Source organism: Cyprinodon variegatus, unplaced genomic scaffold, assembly GCF_000732505.1.
Source record: "Cyprinodon variegatus isolate N-32 unplaced genomic scaffold, C_variegatus-1.0 Scaffold956, whole genome shotgun sequence".
NCBI classification, from domain to species: Eukaryota; Metazoa; Chordata; class Actinopteri; order Cyprinodontiformes; family Cyprinodontidae; genus Cyprinodon; species Cyprinodon variegatus.
Genome location: NW_015151409.1, coordinates 187,842 through 215,466, shown reverse-complemented (window position 1 = coordinate 215,466; position 27,625 = coordinate 187,842). Strand labels below are relative to the sequence as shown.

General features: G+C 39.3%; 3 protein-coding genes across 3 annotated transcripts; 2 read left to right on the top strand and 1 right to left on the bottom strand.

Annotated features, from left to right (window-relative positions):
• Positions 1 to 5,324: 5,324 nt before the first annotated feature.
• On the bottom strand, positions 5,325 to 14,375 carry LOC107100301 (WD repeat-containing protein 20-like). Its single transcript, XM_015398741.1, has 4 exons — positions 14,114 to 14,375; positions 10,410 to 10,592; positions 8,783 to 10,174; positions 5,325 to 6,886 (listed from the first exon to the last, which is right to left on the bottom strand). The coding sequence occupies exons 1-4, from the start codon at positions 14,360 to 14,362 to the stop codon at positions 6,833 to 6,835; spliced, it is 1,878 nt and encodes a 625-aa protein (XP_015254227.1). The 5' UTR covers positions 14,363 to 14,375; the 3' UTR covers positions 5,325 to 6,832.
• A 3,587-nt stretch (positions 14,376 to 17,962) lies between these two features.
• Positions 17,963 to 21,972, top strand: LOC107100299 (heat shock protein HSP 90-alpha 1). Its single transcript, XM_015398739.1, has 11 exons — positions 17,963 to 18,196; positions 18,693 to 18,842; positions 18,941 to 19,307; positions 19,393 to 19,526; positions 19,633 to 19,938; positions 20,039 to 20,204; positions 20,309 to 20,499; positions 20,583 to 20,730; positions 20,812 to 21,080; positions 21,164 to 21,497; positions 21,602 to 21,972. The coding sequence occupies exons 2-11, from the start codon at positions 18,693 to 18,695 to the stop codon at positions 21,709 to 21,711; spliced, it is 2,175 nt and encodes a 724-aa protein (XP_015254225.1). The 5' UTR covers positions 17,963 to 18,196; the 3' UTR covers positions 21,712 to 21,972.
• Positions 21,973 to 22,330: 358 nt separating this feature from the next.
• On the top strand, positions 22,331 to 26,610 carry LOC107100300 (heat shock protein HSP 90-alpha). Its single transcript, XM_015398740.1, has 11 exons — positions 22,331 to 22,486; positions 23,279 to 23,428; positions 23,526 to 23,892; positions 23,975 to 24,108; positions 24,215 to 24,541; positions 24,632 to 24,797; positions 24,900 to 25,090; positions 25,197 to 25,344; positions 25,432 to 25,700; positions 25,792 to 26,125; positions 26,219 to 26,610. The coding sequence occupies exons 2-11, from the start codon at positions 23,279 to 23,281 to the stop codon at positions 26,326 to 26,328; spliced, it is 2,196 nt and encodes a 731-aa protein (XP_015254226.1). The 5' UTR covers positions 22,331 to 22,486; the 3' UTR covers positions 26,329 to 26,610.
• The last annotated feature ends 1,015 nt before the right edge of the window (positions 26,611 to 27,625 follow it).

Sequence of the window (27,625 nt, the reverse complement as noted above, 5' to 3'; positions counted from 1 at the left end):
TTAAGTCCACTATGTAGTCCCCGCTCTGTATAGTGATTGAGGGATTTAGGGGTTAGGGCGAACATTTGGACACAGCAACTTTTAAACAGAGTGTGCAGAGAGAAATGGGATTGTGCATGCTCTTGCAAGCTTTTAATAGACATTCACTCTGCACTTTTGTTTTTTTAAAGTGAAGAGGGTGGGTCTTTTTAAAAACATCTTCCACAGTACCGTTAAAGTACAAAAAACATCAATTGTATGTATGTGTTTCTGAACCAAAAAGACTTTTTTTATTCAATGATCTAAGGTAGTGTGTCTAGAAATGTCCCCGTAATATTACCCAAGAAAAAGTAAAAAAACAGACTAGCAAAGCTACTTCTGAAAGTACAGTTTGTCTAAACAGTTACTTAAGTAACTGAGCAAATGTTGCTAGTTACTACCGTATGTATCTCTGACAGTTCAACAACCAGCTTTGATGTGTTTAGGAACTGTGTCCAGCTGAAATACCCAACTACATCCTAATGTCAGGCCTAGATTGTTAAGTTTAAGAATTTTGTGGTAATCCTCCTGCAAAAAGACCCCTAGCCTAACTCTGCCACCACCATGCTTCACAGTCGATAGAGGTACATTTGGTTTAAAGGCCTCACCTCGCTTCCCCCAAACATACATCTTGTTTTTTTTGTTTTTTTTTTTTGTCTCATCAAAACAGACATTTGGCATATCCATGGAAAGCTTTATTTAAGTTCAGCTTGACTTTTTCATTTTGCAACAGGGGCTCTTCATTTACTGCTTTACCATGGATAATGGTGCATCAAGGTTTATCATAGAATAGTGCCTCTAAATTTTTTTGGTTGTCCTTAAATGAGTTACCAGTGTGGTCTGAAGCTATAGTTTGAATTAGAAAGGATAATGCAGAAATTATTTTTCCAGAGAGCTTAACACCTACAGACCTTGTTGATAAGAACAGTAACCTGCATGGCTTCTTTGCAACTTTCTAGGGCACTTTATTCAAATGTTATTGTCTAAACATTTTAGACATTTAGTCATATTTTGAACCTATAGGATTAAAGCAAATTCCCTATAAAATTAAACATGTATACCTATATATGGTTCTAACACTAATATAAAAAAAATATATATTCTCAAACATGCTCAGTTTTTTTCTATTTCTTTAACTCACATGACACATTCTCTATAGCTCAGGTGCTCTCCAGATCCCCTGGTCAACTGGGTTTATATTCAACCTGGGTTGAATATAATCTTTTAAATATGTTTGACAGGAGAGCAAAGATAGGAAGAAAAAAAAACTTAATTTGAGATGGTTTGTTTGCTCTCCTGGTTCCATAGGAGCTCAGGCTGTCAGTCAGAGCCATTTAGCAGCACTCTGACAGGATGACTGAGTCAATCCAGCCTGCTAATCACACTCCCCACACCTCTCCTGTCACCGCCGGCTGTATTTAGAGGGATGAAAGCTCCTACTTCCTCAAAAGGCGACTCATAAATTATAGCATTGGAGGGTTTTGTTTTTTATGTATTCTGCGTTTGGAATATAAAATATAGAGGAAGGAATGGGGCTGCTTCTGTGAAGGGAAAGGGGGGAATTGAGACAACATGATGATCTATAGGGACAGGTAGTTTTATGGTTTGATCAAGTTGTGGAGATTTTTCTGAGCAATGCTGCCATCTATTGAGCAATTTTACAACCCCAGCTACACAAGGAACAAGAAGGAGGAAAATGGATGCTGCTTTGCCTTCTTCATTTTCAAAGTCTTGTAGATGGAGACTTGTGGTTGATTTTAGTTAATTTAAATCATTTTTACTAAAATACGTTTGAGGATTTTCTTTAAATAGACTTAAGAATCCCATTATTAATATTTTACCAGTGAAACCTCACAAGATAACAGATACCATATATACCGACCCTCAATATAGGACATTAGCCTAAAGAGAGAGATGCCTGGAATAAGTTGCTGAAAGGGGGATCTTCCAAATAAAGGGCAAAGATCAGGAGAAGTCTGATTGCTTTCCTCCTTTTTTTTTTGAAGCAAATCCCCTTCATAAGGTAGCCTGGGCCAGACTAAACTCACAAGAGGTTGGTTTCCCTTGAGCCTTGATGATATATATAAGAACACTGTACCAAACATACAATGAGATGCTACTTAATAGAAAAATATCTAAATATATAGGAGAAAATACTAAATTTCATCAGATTCAATCATACAATAGAATTTAGGAATAAAAAAAGAAGAAAATGTAAAGTGAGGAATGATGTAGAGCAATATAATCCTTTTTAAGCCCCACTCCTGGAACTTTTCTAAAACCACTCTACTAAAGTATTCCATTATTTAAAATGCTGCTTGGGGTTGGGTAAAATGCACCGATGGCATTAAAGTTTAATGTACTCATTGTAAAGCATGTCCCCTCTAACTATTAAGTGATTTAAAATTATATTACTCATGCATTACACTGGAGGGAGGGTGTCACTCCTGCAATATAACAAGGTTGTATTGTTCACCTTTATGCACCATAACATAGTTACCAGAGATTTTCATTAAATGTCTGCAACAAGCTTCTATTGATATATGACATGATTAGTTTATAGTTGCACTCTAACTGAAAGCTTTTTGTTTTTTATTTCCCCGTTACAGAACTGGATTTAAAAGTGCTTGGCATCAATCAAACACTTTCTTATGCAGGGTGTCCTTTCAAATGTGAAAATGATATAGCATTTTCCTTAACCCACTTGACACCATTAAGGAATGCAGACATTTTAGTGGTCAGTTAGTTCAAAAGTACACTGTAAATAACAATAATCAAATACTGGCTAAAATCCTTTTCTTTTGTAGTAAAAGCAGCAGTGGTGATTTCTCATTGAATACTAGGGAGGCTAAACCTCTGCTGTTAATATCGTAAAATTATTGGTAAAATATGCATTGGCATAATTCATAAATTTATTAATTAAACTATATTAAATATGTGCTACAATGTGCCTGATTTAATGAGTATGCTGCACATTAATCAGCTGTTTATTCCACCTTCAGATGCAATCTTCCGTCTGCTTTGGAGCAGCAGGATGCTGCCTTTCAGCCTCTATGAGAAATTCCTGTTGAGGTTTAAGCCTCGGTCTATTGAGGTAAGCAGCAAGAAAGTAGATTCCTGGTTGGATGAGAAACCAAAATATGGCACTTCCAGTGAAGCTAAAATTCTTAGGGGCTGAACCCCAACTGCTCCCTCCCTGCTCCAGTTGCATGTGTGGAAGGTGCCTTGATTGAAGGTGTGTGTGTGTGGTGGTGGTGGGGGGGTTAAAAGTGAATGGGACGGCTACTTCCCTCCAACCAAAGGAAGAAGTCGTTGCTAAGGCAACAAAGTGACGCTCCGGCTGTAGCCCTGAGGTAAAAACATAAAATAAGACATTTGCCCTTTTCTTAAAACAAATGTATATGGTCCAATAAAACTATTTCAAAGAGGACATTCCCTTTTGGAATTAATTTGGTTTTTTTTTCTTATACCTAACTTGTGATTTTTCATTAGTGTTATAAAAAAAACCGGTGGACTTACACGTTTCCTCCGCCATCAAACCACTGTTACACCTGCTGCTAATTCCCAGCGAGCCTGCGAATTTGCAGACCACAAGCACTGCTGTTGGTGGAAGCTGTTTCAAGCCCCTGTTTCAGAGAGCAGCAGCCGTCACTGAGGAGGAGGCAAAAGGCATCCTCCAAACACTCTAAGGGGTCACAGCAAACACATGGAAGAACACTCTGGTCATTCAGAGCAATATGTCAATTGTTTTGTCTCTTTACAAAATAGTTTGTATAGAACACAGACTAACACCACTTTTCTTAAAACACACTGTCCCTTAGGTGTTCTATTCGACACTCAACTGGTAAATTTGAAGAAATATCGGGGCCCTTTCTTGACTCATTCTAAAACTTACAATAATGCTCCGGATTCAAAAGGTTTATTAGATTTAATAAAATGTGTTCTGCCTCAATCAGGGATAGGAAAGTAGTGCATTTACCTCTTGGTAGTGACCTGGGTGGGCTAAATGGGATTTTTTTTTTGTAAGGATTGATTTTCTGTATATAATTTTATATCTATCTTTGCTGGATCAATATATTTTTTTGTATTTACAAACTGTATGTATAAAAGGAAAACTCAATAAAAAGACAGTGATAAAAAAAAAAACACTGTCCCCATTTATTGAAACATGGTGGTGACGGTGTCATGCTTTGTGAACAGATCTGGGGTATGTTGGAAGTAATGGGAGGAATGACAGAGCTAATGGTTTGAGGCTATTGTATAACTAAGTCAGATTTTCCAGGTTCCCACAAAAGGAGCCCTTAAATTTCTGACCGGTGAAGATGTTCCCTCACCAAACATTTCACTGTTTTTATGTCATGTGTGCAAATTCTTGAAAGTTGTTGATGCTGGAGTCTAAATACTATATACGGTATATATATCTTTTTATGAACATGCTACCCTACTGTTGGAACAAATTGAGGAAGGAAACATATCTCATCCGGTATTTCTAACATCAAAGGGTAACTAAGGAAACTATTCAAAGCCAAAACCCCCTAATTCTAAGACAAATTGAATGCAGAATGAATGATTATCCAAGAGGAAACACGGTTATAGTGATGGTTTACTTTCCAGCAGAATTGAATCCTTACCTGCAGTGTAAATATATCAGAAGTTAAGACCTGAAAACTCTACAGGTCCTGCCCTTTCAGTCTGAGCTTAAGCTATTGGCAAAGAATGGGCAAAACATAACAGAGATACTGGTGTTTGTTACAAAACATTTCAAATCATTTTTGTGGACTGAAAATCTCCCTGCTTGGGTCTTGCAAAATTGATTTATTGCTGTTTCCAATTACTTTGGAACAGGAGTCACAAGGAGCATGGGCCTTCTCCATAGCAAATTATATCCTTTTATTCTAATTAGCCTCAATAACCAGAGTAAACAGCTATTTCATCTCAATCTCTGTTGCGTTTTTATTGTATATGAGGACATCATCTTGTTTTCAGTATCGAGCATTGCAGAGTCCAGATGCATATTTAACAAAAGGCTTTAGAAAATTATTTAGATTCCATCATTATGAGATGGTTTACTGTCCTGCCAGTCTTAGCTATTGCATAAGGAAGTTCCTAACCCAACGTTTTACTCCTAATCATCCCCGTAATCTCTTCAGAAGTCTGTATTTTGAAATTTATACTTTTATTTTTTAATCTAGACATGCAGTATATCCTATATTTGGGCAGTATTTCATAGTGTAAGTGGAAATGTTTTGGTTTCAGGCAACAACAAAAAAAAAAAAAAAACGACAATGAAGGCAGGTATTCTGTCAAAGTTGTTTTAATAGGCGTCACATAAAGGAAAAGGCTCCCACTGTTTAAATCCTCAGTCCTATGTGGGTGCAAGATAAATCCCCCCCCTCACCCTCATCTGCACCACCTTCAAATGCTGACAATTTGTCAACACAAATTCATCACAGTGTCAAGTTTTTTTTCACGAGTTCGGCATCAGTTCAGGGGGAAAAAGGTTCTATTCACTGTTACAGGAGTCTAATCCCGCAGCGTAGAACTTATTTCCTCAGTCTTGAAGTGAATTCACCAGCATGTTGCCAGGGTGGGACGAAGGCCTCCGAGTGAGGGGGGATTGTATCAGCAAGTCTTCCTGTGGTTTACCTGAGCTCAGAGTGATGGCCGCTTCTGCTCCTACCTGCCTGTGTTGTAAAAGGGAACCTGCAGTGACAGGCTAGCAAGCATACAGCCCCACCAGTTAGGCGAGAGGATTTGAAAAACATTTCCTAATACCAAACGCTTCCTTAATAAAAATACACCTGAATTCTCTTTATGTACAACGGGGGAAAAAAAAAACATATTCACTTGCATATTCAAGACTCATTTTAATATTAGACTTTCTGTATAAGAAATATCACTATTTTATGAAATGAAAAATCTTTGTACTAGAGTATTAATGTTAATTTCACCCATAAATCATTGAAGTACAATATTTACATATAATACAGAGCCAGTTTAATCTGAAACAATAATAAAATAAATGTTCAATAGATACAAAGTTTTTTTTTTTTTATTCATCTTAACCATGTCAGATTCCTGACACACTCCAAAAATGTAAAGCCATTCTCCTCTAATAAACTACTAAGTGCAAAGAATTTGTTTTCCATATAAAAAAACGGATTGCAGCATCTAATATTGAGACGGAGAACGACTCTAAGCCGCTTTTTTTTTTTCTCTCCAAGTGCTTTGAAAACAGAGATGTGGAAAAGTTACCCTTGCGTTCTGCCATCGCAAATTCAAAACTGGGAAATTATTGTAATATGAAAAATGTGCAAAATTCACTCAGTGTGATACCTCAGATTTTTATATTTCTAAGGAGAAGAACAAGAACTAGTTTCAGGGATATGTTGCAGCCTCTTCAAATATTCCTGTATCTTATTCCCTTTTATCTTGGAATACATCAATCAAACAAGGAACTGAGCTAAACTCATACAAAAAGGTTGGGTTGAGGCATCATCAATTCACTGTCTAGTCGTTCAACATCTATAGGCACAAAAGATTGGGTTTTAGAGTTTGTTAGTTTCAGACTAGACAATTTGATATAACCAAAGATGCAACAATGAGCCAGTCAAACACTCTAAAAAAAAAAAAAAAACTATAAACCCCAACCAGCATCAGCTTCCTTTACATGAGAGCAGCTTTGGGGTAAGTGTAGTGATAAGAATGACACAGATACAGGAAGCCAAGTGACAGTGCGTGAAGGGCCACTCCATGGCCTTGATCATCCCCGTCTCTGCAGCATGGATCCACCATTAGCAGCACCGGCCTGCCTCTATACCACTGTTCCACTGGGGGAGTTGGCCGGGTTGTTTTGAGATGATAATCCCTGCAGAGAAATAGACCGTTATTCAAATGAAAAACTGTGCAGTTAAGCGACTGTTGTCCAACTCATCCCTGTGTTTTTACATATGCTTTGGGTCTCTGCAGACTTTGATGAAATACTGAATACTTATTTAACCATCTGAATCAGCAGGTGTTGATCCAATACTAGCTGAAAACCAGCCGTCAGGGATTGGAGCCGGAAATTATTGAATAAAACCATGAGATTTACAGTCTGGCTACAGAGATGTGCAATTAAGGTGTTAGGGAAATTATAAGAGCTGATTGTTGCAGAGTAATGGGTAAAAACAGTGTTTTCCAACCTTTTTTTTTTTACGTGTGTGCCCCTTTGGGCATTTTGTCTTACCATGAGTACACCTCTCAGTCAAAATGATTGATGATTATCCAAAATTTGGAACGTACAATAACAGATTATAAAATATATATATTTTACTTAATCTTTTAATTTGTGCTTTTAATTGTTAGGCACTTTATTCCAACTAAAGAAAAAACATAAATATGTTAGTAAGGAATCAAAATTCATACAAAATAAAATCATAATATACACTAACCCTGTATTTATAAAAATCTTATAATCACATTTAAACTTGATGAATTTGGAAGAAAATACAGAACAAAAATTATTAGATTTACTTTGTTTTCATCAAGACATCTGAGCTGCTTTGAGGAGCTCCGATAGCTCAGTGTGAAAAACAGCCGATCCCAGGCAGTTCCCTACATTCAGTCTGTCTCTCTGCTTGGTTTTGATATGTGTCAAAGCTGAAGGTGAACTCAAACATACAAGAAAAACTTACTTTTAGGTTGATAAAAGCTCACAAAACAAAGCAGATCCCAGCCCTATTTTATTTTACTACCTGAGAAATAAAATATTTTCATGTACCCCCTGCAAAGCACTCGAAGACCACTAGGGGTTGGGAATCACTGGGTTAGAAGACAGGACCAGGGCACACGTAGCCTTTGTTCACCAATAGAAAATAGAGATATGCTAACATGAGAAATTACCTAAAGCTTAAAGGTAGAGTGGAGGATTTCCAAGAATTTTGGAAAGACCCACCCTCTCCACTTCTTATAACTGCTCAGTCAAATTCCCCAGAGAATTTAATGGATTATTGGCAAGAGCTGATAGATGCTATAAAAGCAGCCTGGACTTCCTTAAAACTCCTCTAGGTTCACAAGCTCATGCTATAAAGATGATCAGCCTAACTTTATCAATATCAGAAATGAACACTTAAAATACATGATTCTGTGTGTAATGAATCAACATATTATCGGTTTCACTTTTGGAAACTGAATTTCCCTGAGATGCAATGTACAGATATTCAAATTTGCTAATATGCAACATTCTGTTTGTTTCTACTGGTAACTCTGGAGGAGCACAAGCATTAAAGGTATTGTGGAGGGTTTTCACAAATTTTTGAAAAGATCTGCCCTCTTAACTTCACAAAAAAAAAGCACATGCACAACCCAGTACTCACTCCATATAGAGAACGGCTATTAAACGCGTGCAAGAGCGTGCATGAGTCCATTTCTCCTCGTGCATGCTCTGTTTAAAAGTTGCTGTTTGCATCGCTCATACAAGCTTACTTTTCCAAAAGAAATTAGGAGGATCACTTATTTTAAAGAACATCCTCCACATTAAAACACATTAAAAGAACATCCTCCACTATACCTTACAAAGTATAGTACAAAAAATGAATCAAATCAGCCAGGAAGTTTTTAATAACTGAATTTCCAACAATAAACTTTTGCTTGTTTCATAAAAAAAAAAAATAATTATATCTTACTGCATGTATAGATTCAATGCTGATAAATTAGGACGACTGACAGCAAATTTAAACCAACAGTAGTCTAGTGTTAAGTAAAATAAGCAGTGTAGACTCACCACTTTGCCAGGCCTTGCCCATGTGCAAATAAAACCCTCCTGACAAGCTGTAACCAGACAGTCCTCCAGGAAGATTAACACAGTCAGTCTCTCGTGGGCGATCTTTTTGCACACCAGCGGCTCTAGGAGGGGAACTTCCTCCATGCGTGGACACAGCATGGTGCCCAGAGTTTTGGCAGCCTCAGCTTTTGCCGTCCGTGAGGAGCTAAGCTGGTTGAGCTTGTCGCTACTCTTGCTGCTGATGTGACCCATGCTGTGGTTTCTCTTGTGGTCCTTCTCGTGGCGCTCCTTCCGTGAGTCGTGCAGAGACAGCGTTGCGAACTTGGTGGCGATGAACGTGCTGTCAATGATGCTGTTGCCCTTACTGCTGCCGCTGCTGCAGCTGCTCCCCGTGTGGCTGTTGGGGGTGCTGCCTCCGGCTGGGTTGGTGGCCTGAGGCAGGCTGTTGGAGCGGGGCAGGGTGTCGGGGAGGGAATTAGCTGGGTTGCTGCTGACGCAACTATTGCTCACATTGTCTTTACCATTTGATCCAGTGGCATTGGTGGAGGAGGTGATGGATACAGTGGTCACCGTTTGTCCAGTGGCTGTAGGGCTTGTGGCACTCATCACATTAGTGTGAGTCCTTGTGCGAGACAAAGGGAGGTGAGGGAAAAGGATGTCCTCTGTAAGATCCCACAGACACAGCTGAGTATCCTGCCCAACTGAGCCAAATCTGTACGTCACGCTGACCGGCCTACTTTCTGTGGAGTTTCTCTTAGATAGCCTAGAGTGAGAGCTGTTGGCTCTCTCTCTGCCAGCTCCGAAATGAATCTGCTCATGGAAGTCCTCATCACTCCCACTGAACTCAGCAGGCAGCTCACCGTCCTCAACACTGGTGGTGCAGTGGTCAAACGCCACCACGCTCACCCACGACTTGTGACCATGTCCCCGTGCGATCACTCTGCAGTCCGAAAACGACCACACAGTCACCAGGTCGTCCTCTCCTCCCGCCACAATATACCGCCCGTCAGGGCTCCAGCACACACACAGTAAGCCTCCAAAGTAGCTCTTCATTGTTCCGTGGAGCTCCGCAGCATCGAAACCAAACACCCGCAGGAAGCCGTCCTGGCTAGCGCAAGCCAGAAACTTGCCATCCGGAGAGAAGGCGAACTCATTCAGCGCCCCCTCACCCACTGTCCAGCGCAGCAGCGGGTTCCGGGCTGACTTGCTCTTGCAGGTGTGCACGGCATAGTTTTCCCCCTGCTTGAGGAGCTGGTAGTGAGGTGCGGTGGTGCCGCAGGTGTTTTCCACGTTGTACAGGTACATGCTCCCGCTGGAGTGAGCCACCAGGAACAGGCTCTCTGAACCAGGAACCCATCGTACACACGTCACCCTCGACTTGTCAATAAGTCTCTAGAAGGACACGTAAAATGGCAGAAGAGTTAGTCTCTGATTGGTTGGTTTAAAAAATGACATTCATATTTATGTAAATCTCAAAGCTTTTTATGAGACAAAAATTACATTGAAGTGTAATTTCTTTAATGAAAATATATAATGAACTATTTCCAAAATATGAGCTGTGTACTGACTTTATACATCCAGCATGTTCTCAGTGCCTTGGTGTTAAATCATAAACATGTTAACCTACCTCCTCATTGAAGAGTTTGCTGGTTTCCTTCTTGATTGGATCAATCAGCTGCACCTGGCCAGCTGAAAAGCCCACCAACAGGGAGACGCTCTCTGCTGTGGCTGTAAGGGGGTTGAAGTCGTGACACGTCGGCTGCGTGCCTTTGTATATCCTCTTGTCTATGGGTTTACTGAGGTCCGCAGCCTAAGATGAGAAGAAATACACTTAGATCATTTGAACTTGATTTATTCAAAAGCAGGCTTTGTTTGCACCCTTTTCACAACAGTGGATGTGTCTCCACTTGTTGTTTAGATCCACGCATTGTGCAACCCACTGGTAGACTGGCGGCCTTTTTAGTTAACCTCTATGCAGCAACGTTTAGATTCTCCTTTAAGTTTCTGCTGACATTTGATCGAGAAAGAATTTGTAAACATGAGGACATTAAAATATATAAATCTGAAAAAGCTACAACTAGAAGAGTAAACTCAAAAACGCTTTAGCTTTCAAGGAGGCCTCATTGGTTAAACGAGAGCTTCCTGAACTTGTCCGTAATGCAGCTTCCCCCGAACAGCATTGGCTTCAGGCAAGGAAGCCACTTTGGAAGACTACAAAATATTGAAGAAAACTTTACTTTTTTATTTTCTTGTTTGTTTGTTCCTTTTATCCCTGTTTATTATCATTACAGTGCTATCAGATTGTGTGTGTCATATCATGCTCTATGTTTTAAGTAAGATGCACATGCTAACCAGATCTGTCATGTGTAAATTCCTGATTAAAAGAAAGAGTTCAAAGTCCTCTTTTAGATTCTCCTGTTTTGCTTTTTAACATATGTTATTAAAAGTGATATTTAATAATAATAATGTTATATACACTTATATATAATAGTTATTGATAAAAAAAAATATATTAAAAAACTAAAAATATTTTTTGGGGAAGATTTTTCCTTCAATTTCCTGAGGGTCACCTAGTGCCCCCTAGTGGCCTCCACTTTAATCACTACTGAGTCAGACAGCTAACCACTTTAGCCCTCTTTAAATGTCACACATTTAAATCAGTCTAAACAGATTTGTAGGATGGATATAAATAATAGTAACAAAAAAACATCCCCTGAGAAGATTCAGATTACAATGCACCTTTTTTCAAACATCAAATATCCAGGTATTTAAAAAAATAAATAACTGCTACAAAAATGTCCTAAAATATTGATAACAATGGCAAATTATTTTGTCAAATACCATAAAAGTTTTATAAGTTATTTTTTTAAACTTTTCTCCTCAAATCTTTAAAAATATTGGAACCGCTAAATACATCAGATCAAATAGCAATGCATGCATTAATACACACACAAGGTGTATCTTGATGTGGTCCACACATCACACACACAAAAAAAACATAAGCTACTACAACATTGATTTCCCTTAGGGTCAAAAGTGTTTTGGAATTGATCATGAAAACAGTATAAGATTTTGAAATTAATATACTAACATCAAAGATGATAGGTATAGAATTCATGCTCTTTTCAGAACTAGATTTTGCATTATATGGGATAAAGAGAAAATTATGTATCTCTGCAAGTCATCAAGGAGTCTTCAGTGAAATAAAAGATAAATAACAATTTTAATAAAAACCTATCAAATAATGAATTAATGTGGATATTAGTGCTTTTAAATAATAATTTAATGCAGAATGTTTATTGATACAAGTAGGTAAGTAATGACAATGGAAAAGATTTACACCCAGGAACTCGAAACTGAGTTTTATCCATTATACCTTTTATCTAGAAATTACAGATGTTTATATATATGTGTCTATTTGTTAGCAAAGGCTGTAGGAAAGTATAGTTTGTCTTAATTTAGAAAATATGGATGTTTTGCTCGTAAATTTTCCTGTTGGAACAGTGTAGATCAGGGGTCTTCAACGTTTTCCAGGCCAAGGACCCCAAACTGATGGTGAGATGGAGCGGGGACCCCCCAATTGTATAAATTGTATGAAATTGTGTTATATCAAACTGGTCCTATAGTCACTCATTTACAGATGGATTAATGTAACGAAAGTAATTTGACCCTGGGATTATTAAAGTATTTCTGATTCTGATTCCTGGATAATGGGACAGGTGTGAATGAAACAGTGCCAACCTTTAAAAGAGCTCCTGTGTGTCGCTCAATATGTGCATTACTACAATGTGTTGAATTCATGTTAATGTGTATTTAAAGACACTTCAATTAGTTGACATAATTGCAGAGGGGAATATAAAAAAAATGAAAAAGGCCAATCAAACAAAACTTTCGCAACCCCCATGCAGTACCTCCATGAACCCCAGTGTTTCCCATTAATATTATATCAAAGTAACGTCTTCCTATGGGCAACAACTTGAAGGCACAAACTAAACTGTTCATTATTTATTCTTTATGGTACACCAGCATTCATAACATGCAGGCGAATCACTGTCCCCCAGACATCCGCGGTTATATTTTTTATATTTATATATTTTTTAAAACAAAGCGGTGCATGTATGACGTCATCCGCGCGCCGGGCTGGAGTTGTGACAGGCAGCCAGGGCCACGGGCGGCTACGCTCTACCCCTTCTATTTATTCAGCTAGCTAATCTGAATTGTTCAATTCCATTTCGAGAGTGAGATCATCTGTGGTAGTAGCACTAGACATCCTCCAGGCATGTGAGTAAAACTAGCAGCAGTTCAGCGGACAGGATGAATGAATGGTAGCCAGCTCGGATGTCTGGGGGACAGTGATTCGCCTACATGTTATGAATGCTGGCGTACCTCAACGAATACATTATGAACAGTTTAGTTTGTGCCTTCAACTCGTTGCCCATAGGAAGACGTTACTTGGATATAACCTAATGGAATATCTTTAGAACAATTCCAAATGACACAAAACTTATATGGGTGTGTAAAATATGATGTAATAACGTAAAATAAAGGGCCCAATGTAAAAAAAAAAAAAAAAAAACGGCCTTTAAGTGGGAGACACCACGCTTAAAAATGTGCAAAACCCCCGAGGGTCAGAGACTCTCACACCACAGTCTCCTAAAATCCTGTGGGAAACACTGAACCCCCTAGGGGTCGCGGACCCCCTGTTGAAGACCTCTGGTGTAGATTTACCCTGAGGTTCTGGTGTCTATCCTCTTTCGGCCACCTCTCAGTATAGATTGGTTATTGCCTGGCCACCCTTATAAAAATTTTCTGGCCATGGCCCCCCATCTAGCTCCGCCCCTGACCAGGATCATCAGTCTGACAGCCCCAAACACCAGAGTTTACCAAGGCCAATCACAACCAGAGGATCACTCACAATGCATCAGTAACAAACATCCTTCACTTTCAGTCTGATGGCTCAGATCAGGATCAGCTGGTTCTCTCTCTGGATCAAAACAAACTTTGCCCCTTCTTGTGAAAACCTTCATTCCATTTTAATCTGTTTACCATGTATATCTAGAAGATAAACACGCGTCATGTGAGACAACGAGCCTTTCCCCAGTCTCATACACACTCACATACACAGCAGCTGGACTCTTATCAAGGCATAACTCACTGTGACGATGTGAGCTTAGAATGCTAATGAGTCTAAGTTAGCAGCAGGCTACATGGCCTTGTTGTTTGGATAACCTGCGCAGCTCACTGACAGCAGCGCCCGGAGCTGACACCTGTTAAAGAGGCAGGGTCTCTGGGCTCAGCGCGGTCAGCTGGAGCTCTTCCTGGATTCTTTACCTTTCTCACGCCTTTGTAGATGTAAAAGTAAAGCTCCCGGCCCACATTGAAACAGATCCTGTCGCCGTTGCCGGACTGGTCGTTCACATTGACGAAGGAGACCTTGACCGGGTTGGAGCCCTGCGAGTTGAAAGGCACCCTGTTCGGGCGGCTGTATTCGGAGTGAGTGAGGAGCTTGTAGACGCCTTCCCTTGTGGTGAACTGGGTTTTAATTTCGTTCGTCTCCTTCCCTCCTCCCTCCGCCGCCATCTTGGAAATTGGCGTTCATCCTTGTCCCTGCCCCGGATGTTACACACGCGCGTAGAAGCCGTCATCCATGCGTGCAGGGAGACTGGATTAGAGAGAGGGCAAATGGTAGATATATAATAACGTACATATTATTCTTAATGACTCATGTAATATGCATTAAACAAATATTTATACAATGAGAGATTAAAGTAATACTCCGCCTAAAGGTGTAATTTCAAAGGTAATGTTGTAAATTAGTCTATATTAAAAAGGGGTTTTCAAATAATAAATAATTAAAAAATGAATACAAATCTGAAAAGTGTGGCGTGTCTGTGGCTATGGGTTAATGAGGCATCATTAACCCATAGCCTGAAGCTTCCGCAAATTGCCAAACTATTGATACTGTCTCACAGAATACTGACACCTGCTGGACATTTAAAGACACTACAGGCAGCATATTTGATAGACTAAATTGAATTGATTTGATGACCTAGTGCAATGATGTAATTTATGTTATTGTAGGTCATATTATATTATTACATATCTATGTTTAAATTGAAAATATCTTTGATATTTGTAAATGCAGCCAATCAATAATGTGAACATATAACGTGAGTATTTAGGGGAAAATCATCATTCACCCTGCACACACACTCTTCTCCCTCCTGCCCTCTGGAAGGCGTTACAGAAGCCTGTGGACCAGAACCACCAGGCACCGGAACAGCTTCTTTCCCACAGCTGTCACGCTGAACGCCTCCTGACACAACTATAATGACTGTACCCCCCCACCCCCCATACAATATTAACATATGGCCTGTCCTCACACTCACACACATACCATGGACTGTTCCCCTCACACACATACACAATCTGTATACTATCTGTATATAATCTGTAAATCTTATCTGCCATTATTTATCTTGTATTATAAACCCGCTAATACATATATAATCCTTTTCCTATAATTCCTGTATATTCTGTATAATCTGTATAATCTGTGCATGTAGCTCCCATATTTATATTTATACACAACTTTTTACAGTCCCTAACTATTACTTTTCGCTTGTACATATAATCCTGTAATAATATTGATATCACTTCTGGATAGATGCAAACCACATTTCGTTGCTTTGTAGTCGTGACAGTGCAATGACAATAAAGTTGAACTCTATTCTATTCTAAATGTGAATGAGGATGCTTGTGGACTATGTTTTTAAATCGCAATTTTAAACAATAAGTACTGTAAAAACAGTATATAAACTAAGAGTCAATTTGAAAATGACTTTAATTCAGATAAGTTGAGTGATGACTGAGACACAATGACACAATGAGAAAATAAAAATAAAAACGCAACAGCAGAAACGTCCCTATACCTTTTAGTCTGCTCAAAAATTCTTTATAATTTAAATTTTTCATCAGATGCATCATGTGGACAGATGCATTTTTAAACACAGTTTAGTTTGTCAGTCAGTTTGAAACAACTCCTGTATCGGTCACATGACTTTCTTGAAACGACAAGCGCACCGATACAGTGTTTTGCTCTAAGGGCTCGACGCATGCACTGAAGATCAGTGTTGGTGGACCCAACACTACGTGTCTGTATTCACTCCTCTTTTCTATTTCTAATGAAATATAATGGAATATACACTGCCTTTTATAGGTAAACTAGAATCTGTATTTTATAAATACAGTGATGGAAGGCCTCTGTGGTTTATTGGAAATCATTAATGGGGGTGGGGGGTGGGGGGCATCGTAAAGACCAAGTAACATAGCAGGGGGTAGGGCAACGTAGAAGAGTCTGGTAACTCCAGGGATGATCCAGAGTTTTCTTCCTCAGGAAAAAAAAAATATTGTAGAAGGATTACTCATTAGCAATCCACAAAACAGGTACATAACATTTTAATGTTTGTCTCATGCCGTTAGGGAAATATCTTAGAAAGGTGTTCTGGTCAGATGAGACTAACTTTAAACTTTGCCACTTAAAGAGGGTGTAGAAAAACTAAGAAACTTCTGGAAAAACCCCCCAATAGTGTCAGAAAAACACTGTGGAAATGCTTTTCTTTAGCAGGAAAGGAACCTGGTCAAATCTGATGTTAAGTCGGAGCTAAATAAAAGGGCGATAGAGGATTAAGAAGAAACTGCTACAAAAAATTAAAGTTTTTCAGCTTAACTGTATTGTCCTCTCGGTTAACTGTTGTTCAAGAAGTGATTTATTTTTGCACATCACCCTGTAAGACTTTTGTGAATAGTTTCAAGTTTGTCTAATGCTTAAAGGTGTGCAAAAAAAGAAGAAGAAAAACAAGTACAAATGAACTGGCCTTATAAGGATTGCTCTGATAAAACACCCAAAACCTCTTCAGATTAATCATTCCAATAAAACATTATTGTCAAACATCCTATAACCCATAAACATCTGCATGCATGATAGTTTTCTGTCATAAATGCACATATTATAATAAAGTTTATTAAATCTATCATCATTTTGCAGATTGCAGCAGAACTTCTAGTAAGGTCTCTGCTCTGCTGGAAGCTTTTGGATTGCATAACAGAGCTAATGCACGTGTGATACGCTGCCATCTTCTGGTAAACTCCAAGCATTACTGATTAAAGTGCACTAGACTGTTCTGTGTTACACAATATTAACATTTGCACATTATAGTGTATATTAAGACTAACAAAATTCACTGAGTAGGCCCATAGCACCCATAAGATGATGCACTCTTAATCATACTGATTAACTATGTTTACCATACATAACATGTAAATATTAAAGCTGCCTGTTCCCCTCCAACCTTTTCCAAATAATTTTTGTTTAATGTAAAAATTGTAGTTCCTACTTTAAGATATACTAAGATCAGTTTAAGCCAACACAAATTAGGTAAAAGTAGCTGTTCTAATGTGTTTTCTATCAGTGTTTTTGTACACCTGCAATAGAGTCAAAAGTTGCCCCCATCTGGAGCTGTTGATTTTTCTTTAGATTCTATAGTCAAAAACTTAGGTTCGTACAATAATTTTAAAGGTATTTTCTTTTCTTCTTTTTTTTTATTTATGATGATTTATTCTGAGTTGTAGTTCCAAATGTGGCCTGACTGCTCAGGATTGGCATGCATACAAACTTGTCTAAAAGTGCACATTCTGTATGATCAACAAAATAATATAAAATAATATACCTGTCTGTCTGTCTGTCTGTCTCTCTGTCTCTCTGTCTGTCTGTCTTACAATAAAACAAAACATTATTTATTGCTTATATGTGTGAAGATGTGTGATTCTATCTCTTAAACTATGAATAAACCGTCTGATATGCACAGAAAGATATAAGGTGTTCCCATCTCCTGAAAACATTTTACACACCAAAAACCAAAAGTGCTTGCTAAATGTTCCTATATTTGCAAATTCATGGATACTCCGGAGCAGGTGAAAGCAAGAGCAACGCGCAGCTGTGACATGTTGGGGGGTATGGGACTAACAGGCCGACGCTATCAGGGAGGCACTCACTTTGAGTGGCAGGCACTCCTTGTGACTCTGCTGCCCTATATGGGCACAGTAACTTTAGGGCTCTCTCTTTCCCTGACTCCCCCTACCTTCCCGGCCTTTCCCCAACAGTTGTGAACGTATTTTCTAGAAGCTTCCAACGGGGAGCTTCGAGAAGCCACCCCTAAAGTATAAAAAGACGCAAGCATGGCCTGGTGGTCTGCATAGAGTCAAAGGACGCTCAAGCGAACACGCCTGAAGACAGACTTAACTGCTAACAGGAGCAGCAGTGAAGCACAGCCTTGAAACCTTTCAAGAGGAAGATACAAGAAAAGCAGTCTATCTGACGATCGACCTGAAAAAGAGTCAGAGATTTTTCTCAAGGTAAGACTGAAAGAACGATACAACATGAGAATGGCTTTAATTACATTTATAAAGAATTAAAACTCAAAGGAAGTTAAATATATCGCACAATTTCAGTTTCATTTCCCAATTAAAAGGCAGAAGGACTTTTTTTGCCATCAGTATCTTTATAGAACTGCACATGGCATGCAGGGTGACCCTGACCCAGAGAGCAGCTGCTAGAAGGCAGCTGCAGGATTGTTCATAAGAAACTGTCTGCATGGCACAAGCAGTAAAATTCTATTAATTCATATTATAACATTATTTGCGTTCAGCTACTACTTTCTTCGGCAAAATAGTTTTAGATTATAAGTTTAGAGGTTAAAAAGCACTAGTACCTCACTTCGCCACCAAACATTTGACTGATGGCTTGAGCATGCGTTCATGTGACCAGCCACTTTGTGTGAGCCATGTGGCCATCTGGAAGAGAATCCATTATAAAATGCATTTTTACACTAAAGATCGCCCCTGTTTTTAGATGCCTGAGAACGCTGGACACGTTATGGAGGAGGAAGTGGAGACCTTTGCTTTCCAGGCTGAGATCGCTCAGCTTATGTCCCTCATTATTAACACCTTCTACTCAAATAAAGAAATCTTTCTTCGTGAGCTAATCTCCAACTCCTCAGATGTAAGAAAACTGAATACTCTCAAATAATTAATTTTGACCCTCACTTTCATTGTATGACTGAACTCAACTAAGATTTGATTATTTCCTCCTCTGCTCAGGCCTTGGACAAAATCAGATATGAGAGCTTGACAGATCCCAGCAGACTTGAAAGTTGCAAGGAGCTGAAGATTGAAATCAGGCCCGACCTGCACGCTCGCACCCTGACCATTACAGACACGGGCATCGGCATGACCAAGGCCGACTTAATCAACAACCTGGGCACCATCGCCAAGTCTGGCACCAAGGCCTTCATGGAGGCTCTGCAGGCAGGAGCTGACATCTCTATGATTGGTCAGTTCGGTGTGGGTTTCTATTCTGCATACCTGGTAGCTGAGAAGGTCACAGTGATCACAAAGCACAACGATGATGAGCAGTACGTTTGGGAGTCTGCTGCGGGTGGCTCATTTACAGTCAAGCCCGACAATGGTATGACATAATATCCTATTGAATTTACTTTTATTAAATGGTGTAAACAAACAGAGCCTAACCTTATTTTAATTGGTGTTTTTAGGAGAGCCTCTGGGCAGAGGCACAAAAGTTATCCTTCACCTCAAAGAAGACCAGACAGAATATTGTGAGGAAAAACGCGTCAAGGAAGTAGTCAAGAAGCACTCCCAGTTCATTGGCTACCCTATTACACTTTTTGTAAGTAATCATTCCCGAATCTAAGATATTGATAACAACAATTAAAAATGTAAATTTAAAAATAAATGCCAGGCAAATAGGTCATAAAATGTCTGATCTGTTTAAGGTGGAGAAGACAAGAGAGAAGGAAGTGGACCTTGAGGAGGGAGAAAAGGAAGAGGAAGTCGAAAAAGATGCTGCAGAGAACAAAGACAAACCAAAAATCGAGGATGTGGGGTCAGACGAGGATGAAGACTCCAAGGATGGCAAGAACAAGAGGAAGAAGAAGGTCAAGGAGAAGTACATTGATGCTCAGGAGCTGAACAAGACTAAGCCCATCTGGACCCGCAACCCAGATGACATCACCAATGAAGAGTATGGAGAGTTTTACAAGAGTCTCACCAATGACTGGGAGGATCACCAGGCTGTCAAGGTAACATGCTGATGATAATACTCCAACATCATCAATCATTACTAATAATTGATATTATGTTGCCCTAATTAAAAATGTACATTATATTTCTCAACTGCAGCATTTCTCAGTGGAAGGCCAGCTGGAGTTCCGTGCTTTGCTCTTTGTACCAAGGAGAGCTGCCTTTGACCTTTTTGAAAACAAGAGAAAGAGAAACAACATCAAGCTGTATGTGCGAAGGGTTTTCATCATGGACAACTGTGAAGAGTTGATCCCTGAGTATCTCAGTAAGTAAGCATGTTTACTGGCATAATCAGTTATCTCTGTCTTTAAAGACGGATATTTTGTCTTGCTTTGGGTGTCTGACAACGCCATTTACCTTGTTCCTTAGATTTTATCAAGGGTGTTGTGGACTCTGAGGATCTGCCCCTAAACATCTCCAGAGAGATGCTGCAACAGAGCAAGATCCTGAAGGTGATCAGAAAGAACCTGGTCAAGAAGTGCCTGGAACTTTTTACTGAAATGTCAGAGGACAAGGAAAACTACAAGAAGTTCTATGAGCAGTTCTCCAAAAACATTAAGGTAGGTTCCATTATCTGAGTTAAACTTTCTGGCCTATGTTATATCAATGCAATGAACATGAAGTAATTTATTCTATATTTCAGCTTGGAATCCATGAGGACTCCCAGAATAGAAAGAAGCTGTCAGATCTGCTGCGCTACTACACTTCAGCCTCTGGAGATGAGATGGTTTCCCTCAAAGACTATGTCTCTCGTATGAAGGACAACCAGAAACACATTTATTACATCACTGGTAAGTTCTTATATCATATTGTTAATTCTGCAAACTTGTTAAAAAGTGTGCAATTAAACAAATCCATAAAATCTTCGACAGGTGAGACCAAAGATCAGGTGGCGAACTCTGCTTTTGTGGAGCGTCTTCGCAAAGCTGGCTTGGAGGTCATATACATGATTGAGCCCATTGATGAGTATTGTGTCCAGCAGCTGAAGGAGTATGATGGCAAGAACCTGGTCTCTGTGACCAAGGAAGGCCTGGAACTTCCAGAAGATGATGAGGAGAAGAAGAAGCATGAGGAGCTCAAAAATAGATTTGAGAATCTTTGCAAGATCATGAAAGATATTCTGGACAAAAAGATTGAAAAGGTAACCTCTTCCTGAAATATTATTTATAATCTTCTAGCGACAATGGAGAGCATTGCAATAATATTTCATTTTCTGATCCACAGGTCACAGTCTCCAACCGCTTGGTTGCTTCTCCTTGCTGCATTGTGACCAGCACCTACGGCTGGACGGCAAACATGGAGAGAATCATGAAGTCTCAGGCACTGAGGGACAACTCCACCATGGGATACATGACCGCCAAGAAACATCTTGAGATTAACCCTTTACATCCGATCATCGAGACACTGAGGGAGAAGGCAGAGGCAGACAAGAATGACAAGGCTGTGAAGGACCTAGTCATCCTGCTGTTCGAGACTGCCCTGCTATCCTCTGGTTTTACTCTGGAGGATCCCCAAACTCACGCCAATCGCATCTACAGAATGATCAAACTTGGTCTTGGTAGGTTTTTTTTTTTTTTAAACTGTTTGAATATGATCATATTTAATTTTAAGTGAAATTTTATGAATGACATTTTTTACTAATTACTGTATTTTCATTTGTAGGAATTGATGACGACGATTCTGCAGTTGAGGACCTCATTCAGCCGGCTGATGAAGACATGCCAGTCCTGGAAGGAGATGATGACACATCAAGAATGGAGGAAGTAGACTAAAATACTTGCTAGAATTTTCCAAAAGCTCACCTAGTTTTTATTTTTCTAAGTTAATTTGCTTTCTGGAATGACTTTTTATTTACCATAACTTTTATTTTTCAAAAGTGTCAAATTGTTAAGTTTTTTTTATTTATGCAGACCATAATATTGTTTTAGTCATTTAAATGTCTTTATTTTTGACATTTTGAAAGCTTAAGAGTAATATAAAGTCATTTGTATTTTGACTAATTCCTCTTTTGTAACTGCTGCATTTTATATGTAAAGCTTTCAAATTTCTAATAAAACATATCCGCAAATAAAACTTGCAGTTTTTTCTGTTGCCAGATTTTATCATTTTGCTTGCTTTTTACAAACATAAAAGTGGTTACAAAGATATAGATTACAATAAAAGTAAGTTAGGTTTTATTTTCTCTATTGAAAGTTCTGGAATTTTCAAGGAAGCAAGCATAGTAAATTCTAGTTTCTGCTCCCACGTGCCTTCTTCCCTGGTCAACCCCCTGTTCCGCCTCAACACCGCCCTCCTGCCAAATAAAGAGAGGTAGGCGTGAATACATATTGACTGACATTACAGTCGACCAATCAGCTTGAAGCATCTCTGAGAATTCCAGACGGTTCTGGAAGATCTGAGCCAGGATTTTCTCGAACCATCTGACAGACTACAAAAGCCGCACCGGCACACTTTGCAGGCGGATACCTTTACTCTCAGAGAGGCAGCAGCGCATCGGAGCGAAGAATACGAGTGTATTCCGAAGCTTTCATCACTAATAGGACGAAGGTAAATTAATCTGTTGCATTTATCCTTTTACTTACTTTTCACTTTATCACTCTGGCACAAAAACATAATAGAAATCTGCTTAAATGTGAGAGTTTAACGGTTATTTAACTGATTTTTAAAGACTAAATTTGGGAAGTAAAATTAATTTAGACTGTAGAAATTGCGTGAAGGAGCTGCATTAAAAAGACTTAAAATTCAAGATCCTCCAAGGCTACCTAACCGTTACCTTATCTGGTTTATCTCACGAGACATTCATTCATCTAGTTCTACACTTATTAATAATTAAGGAAATTTATTTAATGCATTTTTTTTTACGACTTGTTAATTATTCCGTAGTGTTGATCAATGCTTCTATTGGCATTGAGGCATAAACTCAGCCTCAGGATGTCATTCATTGAGTCTCTTCCCTGATTTAGGAGGAAGGAGGGGCTGTCTGATGTGGAAGCTGCTCCTCGCATCTTTAGTAGCTTCTAGAACACTGCAGTTCTCCCTAAGTCCTGCAGGAGGCGTCGTTTTTCACAATTAAATAGGCAATGCAAACCACGTGCTCCTGCCTAAGCCTTTTAATTGCATGACTAGGATTTAATAATAAAAAATCATAATCACAAACACCTTTTTGAGTATTTGACTTAAGTTTAGGCTACTGCTTATTTAAATTCTGTTAAAGATGTTAATGTGTAGATACATGGATAAACAGCAGATGATGGATATTACTCAATATAAAAAGTGCTTAAATGCAATCAAAAACATTTTGCATTGTGACTAAAATCAGTTTTTGCCACCTTCATGTAGATGCCTGAACTTCATGACCAACCAATGGAGGAGGAGGCGGAGACCTTTGCATTCCAGGCTGAAATTGCTCAGCTGATGTCCCTCATTATCAACACTTTTTATTCCAACAAAGAGATCTTCCTAAGAGAGCTTATCTCCAACTCCTCTGATGTAAGTTTGACTGACGTTTTCATTCTGAAATGATATGAAGGATATTTATTTTCCCCCTAAATTATGTTAATAATTTTTTTTTCCATCCCTTCAATAGGCCCTGGACAAAATTCGCTATGAAAGCCTTACTGATCCCTCCAAGCTTGAGTCTGGCAAAGACCTTAAAATTGAAATCACGCCCAACAAGGAGGAGCGCACCCTGACTCTCCTCGACACTGGCATTGGCATGACCAAGGCCGACCTGATTAACAATCTCGGCACAATTGCGAAGTCTGGCACCAAGGCTTTTATGGAGGCTCTGCAGGCCGGAGCTGATATCTCCATGATTGGTCAGTTCGGTGTTGGTTTCTACTCTGCGTACCTGGTAGCTGAGAAGGTCACAGTCATCACAAAGCACAACGATGATGAGCAGTACGCCTGGGAATCCTCTGCTGGAGGCTCGTTCACAGTTAGACTAGATAATTGTGAGTAACCTTTCAACAAAGCACAGATGCGCGCTTAGTGGCACTATTGTAACACAAATTAACTGGTATTTCTGTCGTGCAGCTGAACCTCTGGGCCGTGGAACAAAAGTCATCCTGCACCTGAAAGAGGACCAAACAGAATATCTGGAGGAAAGAAGAGTGAAGGAGATCGTGAAGAAGCATTCACAGTTCATTGGCTACCCTATCACACTCTTTGTATGTATCTGCAATATGTTACCGTTAATGATATAACATGCATCCAGCTGTCCCAGGGCAGATGTTCTTACATAAGGACTCATTTTGAAAATCTCTTGCCCATCAGGTGGAGAAGGAGCGGGACAAGGAGGTGAGCGACGATGAGGCAGAGGAGGAGGAGAAGGAAAAGGAGAAGGACAAAGAGAAGGAGGAAGAGAAGGATGAGGACAAACCTGAGATTGAGGATGTTGGCTCAGATGAGGAAGATGACCATGACAAGTCCTCAGATAAAAAGAAAAAGAAGAAGAAGATCAAGGAGAAGTACATTGACCAGGAGGAGCTGAACAAGACGAAACCCCTCTGGACCCGTAACCCAGATGACATCACCAACGAGGAGTACGGCGAGTTCTACAAGAGCCTCACCAACGACTGGGAGGACCACCTGGCTGTTAAAGTATGCACTCTGTCATGTCTTTAGGTCAGTAAAGGATTTGTCCCTTTTTATTCTTCATTAAACTAACCTGCTGCATTATATCCCATGCAGCATTTCTCTGTTGAGGGGCAGCTGGAGTTCCGCGCTCTGCTCTTCGTGCCTCGCCGCGCCCCGTTCGACCTGTTTGAAAACAAGAAGAAGAAGAATAACATCAAGCTGTATGTGCGCAGGGTGTTCATCATGGACAACTGTGACGAGCTCATCCCAGAATATCTCAGTAAGAAATGTTTTTATTATCGCAGACCTGCTTTAGATGCCAGTGACTCACCTAGTAGCTGGAATGATTCAGACATTAAAACAAAATTGTCTTCCTTATCAGATTTCATCAGGGGTGTTGTGGACTCTGAGGATCTGCCCCTAAACATCTCCAGAGAGATGCTGCAGCAGAGCAAGATCCTGAAGGTGATCAGAAAGAACCTGGTCAAGAAGTGCCTTGAGCTGTTCACAGAGCTGTCTGAGGACAAGGACAACTACAAGAAGTTCTACGAGCAGTTCTCCAAGAACATTAAGGTACCTGTCCATGTGTTTAAATAAGTCTTTCTTAATCAAAGCGTATCATTTGAAGTTTAAATGTTTTTAAGTGACTGATGCTGACAGTTGGACTGATTTCTTACAGCTTGGAATCCATGAGGACTCTCAGAATAGAAAGAAGCTGTCTGAGCTGCTGAGATATTACACCTCTGCATCCGGAGATGAGATGGTCTCCCTCAAAGACTATGTCACACGTATGAAGGACAACCAGAAACATATCTACTACATCACAGGTAAGATTCTTTCTCTGCATGTAACTTCAATGCTTTAGATTTCTAATGCTATAGAAATATTAATTTTCTTGTCCTACATTCTTGTAGGGGAAACTAAGGACCAAGTAGCCAACTCTGCCTTTGTGGAGCGTCTGCGTAAAGCTGGCCTGGAGGTCATCTACATGATTGAGCCCATCGATGAGTATTGTGTCCAGCAGCTGAAGGAGTTTGAGGGCAAAAACTTGGTATCGGTAACAAAGGAGGGTCTTGAGCTGCCTGAGGATGAGGAAGAGAAGAAGAAGCAGGAGGAGAAGAAGGCTCAGTTTGAGAACCTCTGCAAGATCATGAAGGATATCTTGGAGAAGAAGGTGGAGAAGGTGAGCTTTAAGATGCCAAAATCAAACTTTGTGTTTGATTAGGCTTATGTTTATAATTCAGACACTCAATGTTCTTTCGTCCCCCTCCCAGGTCACAGTCTCCAACCGCTTGGTTTCTTCTCCCTGCTGCATCGTGACCAGCACCTACGGTTGGACCGCCAACATGGAGAGGATTATGAAGGCTCAGGCACTGAGGGACAACTCTACAATGGGTTACATGGCTGCCAAGAAACACCTTGAGATCAACCCTGACCATCCCATCATGGAGACGCTGCGTCAAAAGGCAGAAGCAGACAAAAATGACAAGTCTGTGAAGGATCTGGTGATCCTTCTGTTCGAGACTGCTCTACTATCCTCAGGCTTCACACTGGAGGACCCCCAGACACACGCCAACCGCATCTACAGGATGATCAAGCTTGGTCTTGGTAGGGATCATTAAATCAATCCACCAGTTTTAATTGGAAGAAATTATTTAACTTATGTCAGTGGATAATGAATGTCTGCTGTTCCTCTTCCAGGTATTGATGAGGATGATGTGACATCAGAAGATGCCACTCCTGCTCCCACTGAAGATATGCCTCCTCTTGAAGGTGATGATGACTCCTCAAGAATGGAGGAAGTGGATTAAGCTCCATTTGCCACTAGTGTTAAAATTAGTAAATTGTACAGTTTAAAGCTTAATGCTGTAAATGAGCTTGGAATGTCTCCGGTTGTCCTGTTTCTGTTCACATGGACCTCAGTTCAGATCATTCCTTTAAGATGTTGCTTTCCAGTTGTCAGTGACTTTTTTCTTTTTTTTATTGATCCACTGCATTTGTGTTTTGTATTTATTGACATTCCAAATGTTCTTGAATGTAAATATCTCAAGGTTGATACTGTTATTTGGAACAGTTTGGCACATAAATAAAAAAAGGAAATGCACTGCAATGTTTGGTTATTTTGACTCCACTGAAATCATTAAGCTTCTTAAATCTACACAAACAAATCTACTGGGCAAAAACTAGTGCTAGAGATAAATTTTGTTTTCAGTGTCTACAGTTAAACACATGCTAAGAAATTAAAGCATAAAAATGTGACCAAGGTTTCCGTCATTAGGAAATAGATTTACACATGTTTTCAATAGACTTGGTTTACTAAAGAGAAAGTTAGCTTTTTTTTTTTTTTTTAGGCCAAATGACTTGATTTTATATTTTAAAAGGTTAAAGCTGATTTTCAGAAGGAATGTGGCCAGTTTTGAGAATATTGCACAGATTAAATTAAAGCAAAACTAAAATCTTAGTACCATATCTGGACAGAATCAATTTATGTAATAAACTAGTAAGAAATTTGGGAGTGTATTCCAATGTTTTCAAAACATGCACACTATTTTCATAGTTTTGAGATCTAATAAATTAGACAGTTTTTACTTCAATTGTGTTAGCAGTATGCTCTTAAATGAATGCTGGATAAACTTGCATTTTTATTGGTCTTCCCAGTTTGTTAAATGAAAAAGGACAGAGCTGTAAAAGGTGTTGGTATCAAAATTGAGGTTTACGAGATATTTAATTTATAATAGCAATGTTTTGACATTACTTTAATTGCTCAATACGCAATTTATTAAGAGTCAACTAAGTTAAGGCCAAAAAGAATTATTGCAAATGTATACATATATTTAATGAATAAAATAGAATAGAAAATCCCTTTACTGTCCTGCAATGGGGAAATTGTGGCATTATAACAGCAAACGATTATAGCAAAAGTGGTCACAAAAATGTGGACCTTAAAAAATTAAAAAAATATATAAAATACTGTACTGCACAGTGTTTTTACAATATAAATACAGTGCATATGAAGAATAATCAGTCTACTTCTGTGGATATCTTTACAGTAATGGATGTGTGAAAATAGCAGCAAACACCAGAGATGTACAGGTGCTGGTCATAAAA

What these genes read in the sequence shown, in the direction of transcription:
- LOC107100301 (XM_015398741.1), bottom strand. Translation starts at nt 14,362, where the DNA reads ATGGCGGCGGAGGGAGGAGGGAAGGAGACGAACGAAATTAAAACCCAG. An exon ending in GCAAACTCTTCAATGAGGAG is followed by an intron (nt 10,175 to 10,409) that starts GTAGGTTAACAT and finishes GTGTCCTTCTAG; the next exon opens with AGACTTATTGACAAGTCGAG. An exon ending in GGGCAAGGCCTGGCAAAGTG is followed by an intron (nt 6,887 to 8,782) that starts GTGAGTCTACAC and finishes ATTTCTCTGCAG; the next exon opens with GGATTATCATCTCAAAACAA.
- LOC107100300 (XM_015398740.1), top strand. Translation starts at nt 23,279, where the DNA reads ATGCCTGAACTTCATGACCAACCAATGGAGGAGGAGGCGGAGACCTTT. An exon ending in ACATATCTACTACATCACAG is followed by an intron (nt 25,345 to 25,431) that starts GTAAGATTCTTT and finishes ACATTCTTGTAG; the next exon opens with GGGAAACTAAGGACCAAGTA. An exon ending in TGGAGAAGAAGGTGGAGAAG is followed by an intron (nt 25,701 to 25,791) that starts GTGAGCTTTAAG and finishes TCCCCCTCCCAG; the next exon opens with GTCACAGTCTCCAACCGCTT.
- LOC107100299 (XM_015398739.1), top strand. Translation starts at nt 18,693, where the DNA reads ATGCCTGAGAACGCTGGACACGTTATGGAGGAGGAAGTGGAGACCTTT. An exon ending in TACAGTCAAGCCCGACAATG is followed by an intron (nt 19,308 to 19,392) that starts GTATGACATAAT and finishes TGGTGTTTTTAG; the next exon opens with GAGAGCCTCTGGGCAGAGGC. An exon ending in TGGACAAAAAGATTGAAAAG is followed by an intron (nt 21,081 to 21,163) that starts GTAACCTCTTCC and finishes TCTGATCCACAG; the next exon opens with GTCACAGTCTCCAACCGCTT.